The 16264-nt window shown below is 40.2% G+C and overlaps 1 protein-coding gene across 1 annotated transcript in view; it reads left to right on the forward strand.

The window, feature by feature from the left end:
* Window positions 1-16264, forward strand: part of C2CD6 (C2 calcium dependent domain containing 6) — a 137977-nt gene that overhangs the window by 19515 nt on the left and 102198 nt on the right. Inside the window, exon 5 of the mRNA XM_043445794.1 lies at window positions 2394-2516. Coding sequence (XP_043301729.1) covers window positions 2394-2516 — 123 coding nt within the window. The remainder of the gene's footprint in view (window positions 1-2393; window positions 2517-16264) is intronic.

The raw sequence follows: 16264 nt of genomic DNA on the forward strand, positions 1-16264 counted from the left end.
TGGTGCTGGGAAAAACTGGTCAACCACTTGTAAAAGAATGAAACTAGAACACTTTCTAACACCATACACAAAAATAAACTCAAAATGGATTAAAGATCTAAATGTAAGACCAGAAACTATAAAACTCCTAGAGGAGAACATAGGCAAAACACTCTCTGACATAAATCACAGCAGGATCCTCTATGACCCACCTCCCAGAATATTGGAAATAAAAGCAAAAATAAACAAATGGGACCTAAAGAAACTTAAAAGCTTATACACAACAAAGGAAACTATAAGCAAGGTGAAAAGACAGCCTTCAGAATGGGAGAAAATAATAGCAAATGAAGCAACAAAGGATTAATCTCAAAAATATACAAGCAACTCCCGAAGCTCAATTCCAGAAAAATAAATGACCCAATCAAAAAATGGGCCAAAGAACTAAACAAACATTTCTCCAAGAAGACATACAGATAGCTAACAAACACATGAAAAGATGCTCAACATCACTCATCATCAGAGTAATGCAAATCAAAACCTCAATGAGGTACCATTACACACCAGTCAGGATGGCTGGTATCCAAAAATCTACAAGCAATAAATTCTGGAGAGGGTGTGGAGAAAAGGGAACCCTCTTACACTGTTGGTGGGAATGCAAACTAGTACAGCCGCTATGGAGAACAGTGTGGAGATTTCTTACAAAACTGGAAATAGAACTGCCATATGACCCAGCAATCCCACTTCTGGGCATACACACTGAGGAAACCAGATCTGAAAGAGACAGTGCACCCCAATGTTCATCGCAGCACTGTTTATAATAGCCAGGACATGGAAGCAACCTAGATGCCCATCAGCAGATGAATGGATAAGGAAGCTGTGGTACATATACACCATGGAATATTACTCAGCCATTAAAAAGAATTCATTTGAATCAGTTCTAATGAGATGGATGAAACTGGAGCCCATTATACAGAGTGAAGTAAGCCAGAAAGATAAGAACATTACAGCATACTAACACATATATATGGAATTTAGAAAGATGGTAACGATAACCCTATATGCAAAACAGAAAAAGAGACACAGATGTACAGAACAGACTTTTCGACTCTGTGGGAGAAGGCGAGGGTGGGATGTTTCAAGAGAACAGCATCAAAACATGTATATTATCTATAGTGAAACAGATCACCAACCCAGGTTGGATGCATGAGACAAATGCTCGGGCCTGGTGCACTGGGAAGACTCAGAGGGTTTGGGTAGAGAGGGAGGTGGGAGGGGGGATCAGGATGGGGAACACATGTAAATCCATGGCTGATTCATGTCAATGTATGACAAACCCCACTACAATATTGTAAAGTAATTAGCCTCCAACTAATAAATGAAAAAAAAAATGTTGTATATATATTGTGTATATTGTACACATGGAGAAGACAGCAGATATTTTATAGAACTATAAATGAAGGACAACCCTTAAAAATTATGAATCACTATATTGTACACCTGTACTTTATATATTATACATCTGAGACTTCCTGGTGGTCCAGTGGTTAAAAATACACCTGCCAGTGCAGGATCAAACATGTGTTTGATCCGTGGTCTGAGAAGATCCTACGTGCTCATGTAGCAGCTGAGCCCATGTACCGCAGCTGTTGAAGCCCGCGCACCTAGAGCCCATGCTCTGCAACAAGAGAAGCAGCCACTGCTGCTTCTGCAGCGGGAAGCCCTCACACTACAACTAGCGAGTAACCTGTGCTCTCCTCAACTAGAGAATGGCCTCATGCAGCAGTGAAGACCCAGCCAAAATAAATAAATAAATGTTTGCTGCTGTTTGCAGCAACATGGATGGATTTTGAGGGCACTATGCTAAGTAAAACAAGTCAGGGAAAGACAAACACTGTGTTATCATTTATATGTGCAGTCCAAAAAAATGAGGGAATTCCATGATGGCCAAGTGGTTAGAACCCTGTGCTTTCACTGCCCAGGGTGTGGATTCAACCTCTGATCAGGGAACTAAGATCTTACAAGCCAGGTAGCACAGCCGGAAAAAAAAAGGGAAATGAACTCATAGAGAACTGATTGGTGGTTGCTAGAGGTGGGGTTTGGGGGTGAGCAAAAGGAATGAAGGTAATCAAAAGGTGCAAACTTCCAGTTATTAGATGACTAAGTCCTTGGGATCTGATGAATAGGATGGTGACGATAGTTAACAACATGTCTGCTCAGTCGCTCAGTCGTGCCAACTGTTTGCAACCCCATGGGTCTGTAAGGCGCCAGTCTCCTCTGTCCATGGTACTTGAAATGGGTGTTTCAAAATATGGGTGCTTCAAAAAGTATATCTTATGGGTGTTTTTATTCAGAAATTATGTCTGAAATTCAGACTGAAAATGTATTGCTTCTTTTCATATGTATTTTGTGTTAAGGTTCCCAGACGTCAAGATGATGAGAAGAATAATATTCACTTAGAACTAATGCAACATGACAGTACAAAAAAGTATCTTCTTTTGTTAGGGAGTGTTCAGGTACATCTTTATGAAGTAATTCAGGTATGTATCAAATCATTTTTTTTACCTTGGTATCACATTGTCCAGTTGGTGTTTATTTTTGAGATTTATCTGTATTTAATGGACTCCTTTTGCTTATTATCCGTCTTATGTGCTTAGTAAATTCATGTGTGTAGTAAACAATATTTCCCTCTGGCTCAAAAAAAAAAAAAAGTTAGTTTGTAACAGCATAATGTTTTTTAAATTTTATTTCCTGGAGGGCAATAAGTAAGTGAAAGTTGTTCAGTTGTGTCCGACTCTTTGTGACCCCATGGACTGTAGCCTGCCAGACTCTTATATCCTTGGGGATTCTCCAGGCAAAAATACTGGAATGGGTAGCCATTCCTTTCTCCAGGGGATCTTCCCCACCCAGGGATCAAACCTGGGTCTCAGGCATTGCAGGCAAATTCCTTACCATCTGAGCCACCAGGGAAGCCTCGAAGGATAATGATACAACCTAAAAGACTAAGCACGTTTTTTGTTTGTTTTATTTTGTTTTCTGAAATGTTTCAAAACAAGACTCAGACCACAAACTCTCTTAACTGTCAGTTCCAGTTTCAGCTCAGTTCTTTTTTTCCCTAACTTATTTATTTTTTATTGAAGGATAATTACTTTACAGAATTCTGTTGTTTTCTGTCAAACCTCAACATGAATCAGCCATAGGTATACCTACATCCCCTCCCTTTTGAACCTCCCTCCCGTCTGCCTGCCCATCCCACCCCTCTAGGTTGACACAGAGCCCCTGTTTGAGTTTCCTGAGCCACACAGCAAATTCCCGTGGCTATCTATTTTACACACGGTAATGTAAGTTTCCATGTTACTCTTTTCATACATCTCACCCTCTCCTCCCCTCTCCTCATAAGTCTATTATCTATATCTGTTTCTCCATTGCTGCTCTGTAAGTAAATTCTTCAGTCCCATTTTTCTAGATTCCATATATATGCGTTAGAATACAACATTTATTTTTCTTTTTCTGACTTACTTCACTCTGTATAATAGGTTCTAGGTTCATCCACCTCATTAGGAACTGATGCAAAAGTATTCCTTTTTAATATTCCATTGTGTATATGTACCACAACTTCTTTATCCATTCATCTGTCGATGGACTTCTAGGTTGCTTCCATGTTCTAGCCGTTGTAAATAGTGCTGCAGTGAACAGTGGGATACATGTGTCTCTTTCAATTTTGGTTTCCTCAGGGTATATGCCTAGGAGTGGGATTGCTGGGTTATATGGTGGTTTTATTCCTAGTGTTTAAAGGAATCTTCATACCATCTTCCATAGTGGCTGTATCAATTTACATTCCCACCAACAGTGCAAGAGTGTTCCCTTTTCTGCACACCCTCTCCAGCATTTATTGTTTGTAGACTTTTTCATGATGGCCATTCTGACTGGTGTGAGGTGATATCTCATTGTGGTTTTGATTTGCATTTCTCTAATAATGAACAGTGTTGAGCATCTTTTCATGTGTTTGTTAGCCATCTGTATATCCTTGGAGAAATGTCTGTTTAGATCTTTTTCTCACTTTTTGATTGGGTTGTTTGTTTTTCTGGTATTGAGTTGTATGAGCTGCTTGTGTATTTTGGAAATTAATCCTTTGTCAGTTGTTTCATTTGCTATTATTTTCTCCCATTCTGAGGGTTGTCTTTTCAGCTTGCTTATAGTTTCCTTTGCTGTGTGAAAGTTTTTAAATTTAATCAGGTCCCACTTGTTTACTTTTGTTTTTATTTCCATTACTCTAGGAGGTGGGTCATAGAGGATCTTGCTTTGATTAATGTCATCGAGTGTTCTGCCTATGTTTTCCTCTAAGAGTTTTATAGTTTCTGGTCTTACATTTAGATCTTTAATTCATTTTTAGTTTATCTCTGTGCATGGTGTTAGGTAGTGTTTTAATTTCATTCTTTTACACGTAGCTGTCCAGTTTTCCCAGCACCATTGATTGAAGAGGCTGTCTTTGCCCTATTATATATTCTTGCCTCCTTTGTAAAAAATAAGGTACCCATAGATGCACGAGTTTGTTTCTGGGCTTTCTATGCTGTTCCATTGGTGTGTATTTCTGTTTCTGTGCCAGCACCACACTGTCCTGATGACTGTAGCTTTGTAGTATAGTCTGAAGGCAGGCAGGTTGATTCCTCCAGCTCCATTCTTCCTCAAGACTGCTTTGGCTATTTGGGGTCTTTCGTGTTTCCATATGAATTGTGAAATTTTTGTTCTAGTTCTGTGAAAAATGTCACCGATAATTTGATAGGGATTGCATTGAATCTGTAGATTGCGTATGGTAGGATAGTCATTTTCACAATATTGATTCTTCATACCCAGGAACATGGAGTATCTCTCCATCTGTTTATGTCATCTTTGATTTCTTTCATCAGTATCTTATAACTCTCTGTGTACAGTTCTTGTGTCTCCTTAGGTAAGTTTATTCCTAGATATTTAATTCTTTTTGTTACAGTGTTGAATGGAATTGATTCCTTAATTTCTCTTTCTGATTTTTCATTGGTAGTATATAGAAATGCAAGTGATTTCTGTGTATTGATTTTGTATCTTGCAACTTTGCTAAATTCAGTGATTAGCTCTAGTAATTTTCTGATAGTATCTTTAGGGTTTTCTATGTACAGTATCATGTCATCTGCAAACAGTGAGAGATTTACTTCTTCTTTTCTGACCTGAATTACTTTCATTTCTTTTTCTTCTCTGATTGCTGTAGCTAGGACTTCCAGAACTATGTTGAGTAATAGTGGTGAAAGTGGACACCCTTGTCTTGTTCCTGATCTTAGGGGGAATGCTTTCAGTTTTTCACCATTGAGAATAATGTTTGCTGTAGGCTTATCATATATGGCCTTTACTGTGTTGAGGTAGATTCCGTCTGTGCCCAGTTTTTGAAGATAATCATAAATGGTTGCTGAATTCTGTCAAAGCCTTTTTCTGCATCTACTGAGATTATCATATGGTTTTTATCTTTCAATTTGTTAATATGGTGTATCACATTGATTGATTTGTGTATATTGAAGAATCCTTGCATCCTTGGAATAAACCCAACTTGATCATGGTATATGAGCTTTTTGATGTGTTGCTGAATTCTGTTTGCTAAGATTTTATTGAGGATTTTTGTATCTATGTTCATCAGTGATATTGGCCTGTACTTTTCTTTTTTTGTATTTTTTTTTGTCTGGTTTTGGTATCAGAGTGATGCTGGCCTTGTAGAATGACTTTGGAAGTATTCCTTCCTCTGCAATTTTTTGAAAGAGTTTTAGAAGGATACACATTAGCTCTTTTCTAAATGTTTGATAGAATTCTCCTGTGAAGCCATCTGGTCCTGGGCTTTTGTTTTTTTGTGAGATTTTTTTTTTAATCACAGCTTCAATTTCAGTGCTTGTAATTGGGTTGTTCATAATTTCTATTTCATCCTGGTTCGGTCTTGGAAGATTGAACTTTTCTAAGAATCTGTCCATTGCTTTGAGGTTAACCATTTTATTGCCATATACTTGTTCACAATCAGTCAGTTCAGTTTGGTCGCTCAGTCGTGTCTGACTCTTCGCAACCCCATGAAGCACAGCACGCCAAGCCTCCCTGTCCATCACCAACTCCCAGAGTCCACCCAAACCCATGTCCATTGACTTGGTGATGCCATCCAACCATCTCATCCTCTGTCGTCCCCTTCTCCTCCTGCCCTCAATCTTTCCCAGCATCAGGGTCTTTTCCAGTGAGTCAGCTCTTCTCATCAGGTGGCCAAAGTATTGGAGTTTCAGCTTCAACATCAGTCTTTCCAATGAACACCCAGGACTGATTTCCTTTAGGATGGACTAGTTGGATCTCCTTGCAGTCCAAAGGACTCTCAAGAGTCTTCTCCAACACCACAGTTCAAAAGCATCAATTCTTCGGCGCTCAGCGTTCTTTATAGTCCAACTCCACATCCATACATGACCACTGGAAAAACCATAGCCTTGACTAGATGGACCTTTGTTGGTCTCTGCTTTTTAACATGCTGTCTAGGTTGGTCATAACTTTTCTTCCAAGGAGTAAGCATCTTTTAATTTCATGGCTGCAATCACCATCTGCAGTGATTTTGGAGCCCAAGAAAATAATGTCTGACACTGTCTCCCCATCTATTTGCCCTGAAGTGATGGACCGGATGCCATGATCTTAGCTTTCTGAATGTTGAGCTTTAAACCAACTTTTTCACTCTCCTCTTTCACTTTCATCACGAGGCTCTTTAGTTCTTCTTCACTTTCTGCCATAAGGGTGGTGTCATCTGCATATCTGAGGTTATTGATATTTCTCCCAGCAATCTTGATTCCAGCTTGTGCTTCTTCCAGCCCAGTGTTTCTCATGATGTACTCTGCATATAAGTTAAATAAGCAGGGTGACAATACACAGCCTTGACATACTCCTTTTTCTATTTGGAACCAGTCTATTGTTCCATGTCCAGTTCTAACTGTTGCTTCCTGGCATGCATACAGGTTTCTCAAGAGGCAGGTCAGGTGATCTGGTATGCCCATCTCTTTCAGAATTTTCCACAGTTTGTTGTGATCCACACAGTCATAGGCTTTGGCATAGTCAATAAAGCATTTATTTATGTTTTTCTGGAGCCCTCTTGCTTTTTTGATGATCCAGCGGATGGTGGCAACTGATCTCTGGTTGATCTCTGGTTCCTCTGCCTTTTCTAAATCCAGCTTGAACATCTGGAAGTTCACGGTTCACGTACTGTTGAGGCCTAGCTTGGAGAATTTTGAGCATTACTTTACTAGTGTGTGAGATGAGTGATATACCCATTTGATGCAGAGTTCCAAAGAATAGCAAGGAGAGATAAGAAAGCCTTCCTTAGCGATCAATTCAAAGAAATAGAGGAGAACAGTAGAGTGGGAAATCTATAGATCTCTTCAAGAAAATGAGAGATACCAAGGGAACATTTTATGCAAAGATGGGCTCAATAAAGGACAGAAATGGTTGAAACCTAACAGAAGCAGAAGATATTAAGAAGAGGTGGCAAGAATACACAGAAAAACTGTACAAAAAAGATCTTCACAACCTGGATAATCACGATGGTGTGATCACTCACCTAGAGCCAGACATCCCAGAATGTGAAGTCAAGTGGGCCTTAGAAAACATCACTTCGAACAAAGCTAGTGGAGGTGATGTAATTCCAGTTGAGCTATTTCAAATCCTGAAAGATGGTGCTGTGAAAGTGCTGCATTCAATATGCCAGCAAATTTGGAAGACTCAGCAGTGGCCACAGGACTGGAAAAGGTCAGTTTTCATTCCAATCCCAAAGAAAGGCAATGCCAAAGAATGCTCAAACTGCCACACAATTGCACTCATCTCACAGCTAGTAAACTAATGCTCAAAATTCTCCAAGCCAGGCTTCAGCAATACGTGAACCATGAACTTCCAGATGTTCAAGCTCGTTTTAGAAAAGGCAGAGGAACCAGAGATCAAATTGCCACCATCCGCTGGATCATTGAAAAAGCAAGAGAGTTCAAGGAAAACATCTATTTCTGCTTTGTTGACTATGCCAAAGCCTTTGACTGTGTGGATCACAACAAACTGTGGAAAATTCTGAAAGAGATGGGAATTCCAGACCGTACCTGACCTGCCTCTTGTGAAACCTGTATGCAGGTCAGGAATCAACAGTTATAACTGGACACGGAACAAGAGACTGGTTCCAAATAGGAAAAGGAGTACATCAAGGCTGTATATTGTCACCCTGCTTATTTAACTTCTATGCAGAGTACATCATGAGAAATGCTGGGCTGGAGGATGCACAAGCTGGAATCAAGATTGCTGGGAGAAATATCAATAACCTCAGATATGCAGATGACACCACCCTTATGGCAGAAATTGAGGAAGAACTAAAGAGCCTCTTGATGAAAGTGAAAGAGGAGAGTGAAAAAGTTGGCTTAAAGCTCAACATTCAGGAAACAAAGATTATGGCATCTGGTCCCATCACTTCATGGCAAATAGATGGGGAAACAGTGGCTGACTTTATTTCTCTGGGCTCCAAATCACTGCAAACAGTAATTGCAGCCATGAAATTAAAAGACGCTTATTCCTTGGAAGGGAAGTTACGACCAACCTAGACAGCATATTGAAAAGCAGAGACATAACTTTGCCAACAAAGGCCCATCTAGTCTAGGCTATGGTTTTTCCATTGGTCATGTATGGATGTGAGAATTGGACTATAAAGAAAGCTGAGTGCAGAAGAATTGATGCTTTTGAACTGTGGTGTTGGAGAAGACTCTTGAGAGTCCTTTGGACTGCAAGGAGATCCAACCAGTCCATCCTGAAGGAGATCAGCCCTGGGTGTTCATTGGAATGACTGATGCTGAAGCTGAAACTCCAATACTTTGGCCACCTGATGAGAAGAGCTGACTCATTGGAAAAGACCCTGATGCTGGGAAGGGTTGAAGGTGGGAGAAGGGGATGACTGGATGAGATGGTTGGATGGCATCACTGACTCCAAGGACATGGGTCTGGGTGGACTCTGGGAGTTGGTGATGCACAGGGGGACCTGGCGTGCTGTGGTTCACAGGGTTGCAAAGAGTTGGACATTTTCTTTTTCAGTTATTTCTTCTCTGATCTTTATGATTTCTTTCCTTCTGCTAATTTTGGGTGTTTTTGTTCTTCTTTTTCCAGTTGTCTGAGGTGTAAAATTAGGTTGTCTATTCAATGTTTTTCTTGTTTCTTGAGGTAGGATTGTATTGCAATAAACTTCCCTCATAGAACTGCTTTTGCTGCATCCCATAGGTTTTGAGTTGTCATGTTTTCTTTGTCATTTGTTTCTAGAATTTTTTTTATTTCTTTTTGATTTCTTCAGTAACCTGTTGGTTTTTTATAAACGTAATATTTAATCTCCATGTGTTTGTGTTTCTTACAAGTTTTTTCTTGTAGTTGATATCTAGTCTCATAGCAGTGTGGTTGGTGAAGATGGTTGATAAGATTTCAATTTTCTTAAATTTACTGAGGTTTGAATCATGACCCAAGATGTAGTCAATCCTGGAGAATGTTCCATGTGCACTTGAGAAGAAGGTATATTCTGCTTTTGGATGGGATGTCCTGAAGATATCAATGAGATCCATCTCATCTAATGTATCATTTAAGACTTGTGTTTCCTTATTAATTTTCTGCTTTGATGATCTGTCCATTGGTGTGAGTGGGGTGTTAAAGTCTCCTACTATTATTGTGTTACTGTCAGTTTCTCCTTTTATGTCTGTTAGTGTTTGTCTTATGTATTGAGGTGCTCCTATGTTGGGTGCATAGATATTTACGATTGTTATGTCTTCCTCTTGGATTGATCCCTTGATCATTATGTAGTGTCCTGCCTTATCTCTTGTAATCTTCTTTATTTTAAGGTCTATTTTGTCTGATTATGAGTATTGCTATTCCAGCTTTATTTTGCTTCCCATTTGCATGGAATATATTTTTCCATCCTCTCACTTTAAATCTATATGTGTCTTTAGGTCTGAAGTGGGTTTCTGGTAGAGAGCATATATATGGGTCTTGTTTTTGTATCCATTTAGCCAGTCTGTGTCTTTTGGTTGGAGCATTTAATCCATTTACATTTAAAGTAATTATTGATATTTATGTTCCTATTGCCATTTTCTTAATTGTTTGGGGTTGATTTTGTAGATCTTTTTTCTTCTCTTGTATTTCTTGACTATGTAAGCCCCTTTAACATTTATTGTAAAGCTGGTTTGTTGCTCCTGAATTCTCTTAACTTTTGCTTGTCTGAAAAGCTTTTTATTTCTCCATCAATTTTGAATGAGATCCTTGCTGGGTACAGTAATCTTGATTGTAGATTTTTCCCTTTCAGTACTTTAAAGATATCCTGCCCTTCCCTTCTCGCCTGCAGAGTTTCTGCTGAAAGATCAGCTGTTAAGTGTATGGGGTTTCCCTTGTATGTTACTTGTTGCTTATCCCTCACTACCTTTAATATTCTTTCTTTGTGTTTAGTCTTTGTTAGTTTGATTAGTATGTGTCTTGGCGTGCTTCTCCTTGGGTTTATCCTGTATGGGACTTTTTGTGCCTCTTGGACTTGATTGAGTATTTCCTTTTCCATGTTGGGGGAATTTTCAACTATAATGTCTTCAAAATTTTTCTCATACCTTTCTTTTTCTCTTCTTCTTCTGGGACTCCTATAATTCGAATGTTGGAGCATTTTATATTATCCCAGAGGTCTCTGAGACTATCCTCAGTTCTTTTCATTATTTTTACTTTTTCTGCTCTTCAAAAGTTATTTCCACCATTTTATCTTCTAGCTCACTGATTCATTCTTCTGCTTCAGATATTCTGCTATTGATTCCTTCCAGAGTATTTTTAATTTCAGTAATTGTGTTGTTTGTCTCTGTATGTTTATTCTTTAATTTTTCTAGGTCTTTGTTAATTGATTCTTTCATTTTCTCCATTTTGTTTTCAAGGTTTTTGATCATCTTTACTATCATTATTCTGAACTCTTTTTCAGGTAGTTTGCCTGTTTCCTCTTTATTTATTTGGACTTCTGTGTTTCTCATTTGTTCCTTCATTTGTGCAGTATTTCTCTGCCCATTCATTATTTTTTTTTAACTTATTATGTTGGAAGTCTCCTTTTCCCAGGCTTTGAGGTTGAATTCTTTTTTCCTTTTGGTTTCTGTCCTCCTAAGGTCGATCCAGTAGTTTGTGTAAGCTTCCTATAGGGTGAGATTTGTGCTGAGTTTCTGTTTGTTTTTCCTCTGATGGGCAAGGCTGACTGAGATGGTAATCCTGTCTGCTGATGATTGGGTTTGTATTTTTGTTTTGTTTGTTGTTTAGATGAGGTGTCCTGCACAGGGTGCTATTGGTGGTTGGGTGATGCTGGGTCTGGTATCCAGGTAGTTTCGTTTGTGTGAGTTCTTACTATTTGATACTCCCTAGTGTTAGTTCTCTGGTAGTCTAGGGTCTTGGAGTCAATGCACCCACTCCAAAGGCTCAGGGCTTGATCTCTGGTCAGGAATGAAGATTCCACAAGCGGTTTGTTATGGCATTAAGTGAGATTAAAACAAATGCCCCAAAACAAGAAACCAGAGATGAACCCCAGACAAATGACAGTTGAAAATCAGGCAAATAATAATTAAAATAATGGAATATACACATATATGTATACACCCATAAGCAAAGTCAAAATAGTCCAAATAAAATGTAGTACAGTATATTGACCTGGTGAAGAAAGGAAATCAAAAATTATATTTACCAGTTAAGAACAAAACTAACTAAAGCACAAACTGGAAACCAAAACTAAAGCAAGGTGCCAAGTGGGGAATAAAGCAATGAAAACCATACTAACAAATGTGTTGAGAGGAAAGGAAAGAAAGTAAAGAAAGACTAGTTATGCAAAGTTAAATAGAGGTAGATGAAGATTTATATACTTAAAGATTAACTGCAAGGGGAAGAGAACAGTAGGAAAGCAAGCAAAGGAATACATGTATAAAAAATATAATAGGTTTAAAAAGATTAAAAATTAAAATTTTAAAAAAGAGAGAAAAAAAGAAAACTCCGTAGAACTGCAAAAGCCCAACATAGGGGCAGAGGTTTATAGCAACAATAAAAAGTGTGACTGACTATACACATACACATATACACCCATAAGCAAAATCAAAACAATCCAACAAAAACAAAGTACAATAGATTGGTGAACAAAGGAAACCAAAAATTATATCTACCAGTTAAGAACAAAACTTACTAAAGCACAAACTGGAAAACAAAACTAAAGCATGAAAAAAAAAAACACAAAACCTAAAGCATGGTGCCAAGTGGTGAATAAGCAACGAAAATAAAGCTGACAAATATGTTGAGAGGAAAGGAAAGAAAGAAAGAAAGAAAGAATAGATACTCAGTGTTGCACAGAAGTAGATAAAAGAAGATTTATATACATTAAAGATTAACTGCAAGGGGAAAAGAACAGTAGGAAAAGCACAGAAAGGAATAAATGTAGAACAGATAATAATAGGTTTAAAAAATTAAAATTAAAAAAGAGAAAAGAAAAAAAAAAAAGGAAAACTCCACAGAACTGCAAAAGTCTAACGTAGAGGCAGAGGTTTATAACAACAATAAAAAATGTGACTGAGGGGAAGAAAAAGCTCAGAAGCTTAATTAGATTTCATAGTGACAGTAAAGTCAACAACTACTACAGAGAGGGGAGAAAAAAAGGAAAAAAAATCCAAAAGGATCTACAGAACAAGTCAAAACATTATTAAGTGTTTTTTTGAGTCACTGCTGTCAGAGTCCTTTCCCTCGCTGGGAGTCACTGTCCACCTCACCTCCCTAGGATGCCCTCCAACACGGTGCTGGTCTCTGGACCTGCTGTGGGGGCAGCTCAGAGTCTAATCTGGTCGTCCCCCTGTGTGTTTTTGCCTCCAATGTTCACAGCTATCAGAACTAGCGCGTTTTCTCCTGTGGGAGCTCTCAGTGGCCTTTTATATATTCCATAGACACAGAGTCTGCCTAGTTGATCCTGTGGATTTAATCTGCAGCTTGTACAGCTGGTGGGAGGGTTTTGGGTCTTCTTCCTTGGCCACACTGCCCCTGGGTTTCAATTGTGGTTTTATTCCCACCTCTGCATGTGGGTCATCCACTGAGGTTTGCTCCTGAGGCTGCCCTGGAAGACTTAGGTTTGCCCCTGCGAGGGCCAGGTGTGGAGGTGCTGCAGCTGCTTGGTTCACAGGGGTTCTGGCAGCAGCAGGTAGTCAGGGGGGTTGGCGGCTAGGGCATCAGGAAATATAGCGCTCTAGATGGGTATGGCAACCAGTATGGCCAGTACGCTCCAGTATTCTTGCCTGGAGAGCACCCCTCCCTGACAGAGAAGCCTGGCAGGCCATGGTCTACAGGGTCGCATGGAGTTGGACACGACCAAAGTGACCCTGTGCACATAGACGCAAGACTTTTTTTTGCCTGTGGCAGCTCTGCCCCAGTGAGAGTTGAGCATGAAGGTGGTGTTGCTGCTTGGCTTGTGGGGACCCTGGCGGTGCCACGTGTGCAGGGACATGGACTGCCTCCACTGCAGGAGTTATGGCCCTATCAGAGTGTTTTTTCGAGCCTCTTGTAGCTGGTGATCAGAAGGCCTCTTTGGCCAGTCTTTCTCCATAGCTCTGTCCGTTCAGGCACTTAAAGGGCTCCCTTGCCTGGGGTCCTTCTCTGTTGTTTGGTGTGTCAGGCACATAGAGGGACCCCCTGGCCGGGGTCCTACTCTGTAGATGGGCACATCAGGCACTTAAAGGGGGTACCCCGGATGGGGTCCTACTCTGTAGTTCATCACATTGGTCACTTAGAAAAGCACCCTGGATGGGGTCCTACTCTGTAGTTCAGTGCATCAGGCGTTTGATGGGCCAGGCTCTCTATTGTTCAGCTGCCCATGCTGGCGTTCAGGTGAGAGGCTATGGTGATGGCTCCACCCGCTATGCATGACTCAGCGGTATCCCCTTGCTTCCATGGCTGCCCGGCTTTCCTCCACAGGCATTGCCCACCACAGTCTCCTCCCTCACATCCCCTAAATCCGTCTTTCCGCAGTCAACAACAACCCTTGCCCTGGGATTGCTCCACAATCCCTAAACTCCAGCTCCCAGCTGCCGCGCCTTCCAGGGGACCTGTGTCCCTGTCTGGGATATGTATGACTGTGACAACCACTGTCTGATTCTCATTCCGTTTAGGCTGCCACAGATCAGCTGTTTACTCTCAGCCTTAAGTGTTTCTCCTCTGACTCAGGCAGTTGCCCCGATGTGGGGATCGGACCCCTGCTTCACTTCCCCCACCCGCTGAGGGTAGGTCCAGCCCTACTTACACTCCAGTTTTTCCCCCTAGTTCCTTCATCCTACCGAGTTTTGCATGGTTCTATATATTGTTTTCTGCTGGTCAGGTCCTCCTCTCCACTCCACCTCCTGGTGTTCTGCATGCGTTTCTGTGTCTGAAGGTGTGTTCCTGATGCCTCCGTGGAGAAAGATGTACTCCACATCCGCCTACTCCTCTGCCATCTTATTCTCTGAAGTGAAGGTTTGTAGAAGGATTTCTCGCACTTTCCTAGTGGCTCCGTGGTAAAAGATCTGCCAGCCAATGCAGGAGACACAGGTTTGATCCCTCATCCGGGCTCAGTTCAGTTCTTCAGCTAGGCTGCTTATGCCACCTGGGACTATTACCCAGGGCTTTCCAGGTGGTGCCAGTGGTAAAGAACCCACCTGCCAGTGCAGAAGATATAAGAGACACAGGTTTGATCCCTGGGTTGGGAAAATCCACTGGAGAAAGAAATGGCAACCCACTCCAGCGCTATTGCCTGGGAAAGCCCATGGACAGAGGAACATGGCAGGCTCCAGTCCATAGGGCTGCAGAGTTGGGCGTGACTGGAACAGCTTAGCAGGCTGCTTGTAGTCTGCCCTGTTGCGTGTGTCATTTAGGGGTCAGTGAAGTCTTTAGGCAGACGTTTAAACTCAGATTCTGTGGTTCATTCTATCTCTCTGTCTACTGCCTCCTGCCATTTCCCCCAGGAAAAGATAATGATTATTCTAAACTTTGTATTTAATATTTAATTGCTCTTTTCATAGTTTTACTACTAAATGTAGAGTTATAAAAAATAGTAGCATTTGTGTTTCTAAACATGTTTCTAAGGTTAAGACACTTATTTTATTAGCTAGTGTTCATTCTTTCACTGCTGTGTACTGTTCCATGTGGGAGTATTCCCCAGTTTATTTATACATTTTTTAATGGATATTTGGATTGTTTTCAGTTTCTTACTATTATGCACATTGCTATAATAAATTTTTTGAGCATATGTTCTAATACATACCTGTGGAAGGTCTCTACATTAAGATGAATTGCCCTGTGTGAATCTCTACGGTGAATTGCTGCATCATAAGTAAAGAAACTGAATTATTTATTGAACAAAGTTATCAGAGAAAGAAACTTTGGTTGTTTGTAGATTTCCCTCCAAGGCTTATGATTTCATCTGTAACATGGTGCCTTTGTGTATTGTCTTGTCAGTATCCTTCTGTAGGCACCTCTTCATTAATTAAGAATTGCATCGTTTCCCATATTAGAATTTCCAAGTTAATTTCCTATAGTCAAAACTCAGATACCAGAAGTACAAAGTTGACCATGAGGACTTTTTTTTTATGTCTTCTGATGGCTTGATGTTGGCATGGAGTGATAGCTTCATGATAATATTTAAGCATCTGGATGTAAGACAATAGAAGAAGACAAGAACTATGAGAAAATCACACATGATATTATAAATGTCTTGCATCTACTTTGTATCCAACCCTATTTAAACTAGACCTAGTGGGAGAATAAATCCCTTGGATGAGTTTGGCCGACCTTAAATAGGCAATTGGCCTTTTAACTGGTCTTTAATTGGCCTATGTACTCATTCTCCTCCTGATAGTAACATCTTTCAAAACTACAGTGAATATCACAACCAAGATATGGAACATTTCCATCTCTACAAGGATCTCTTATGTTGCCCTTTTGTAGCTATATCCACTTCCTTCTGTCGTTACCCCTTCCTTAACCATTGGGTTCCACCAGCTTGTTCTTCATTTCTGTAATTTCCTCCTTTCAAGGATGTTATATAAATGGAATCATACATTATGTAATCTTTAGGATTGGAGTTATTTCTCTTATTGTGATTCTCTGGCGAGTCATACAGGTTACTGCATATATCCACAGTTCACTCCTTTCTGTTGTTGGGTAGTACTTCATGGTGCAAATGTACCATGATTTGTTTAAACATTCACCCATTGGAGGACATCTGGTTTGTTTC

The sequence above is a fragment of the Cervus canadensis genome, chromosome 24, assembly GCF_019320065.1.
Source record: "Cervus canadensis isolate Bull #8, Minnesota chromosome 24, ASM1932006v1, whole genome shotgun sequence".
Lineage (NCBI taxonomy): Eukaryota > Metazoa > Chordata > Mammalia > Artiodactyla > Cervidae > Cervus > Cervus canadensis.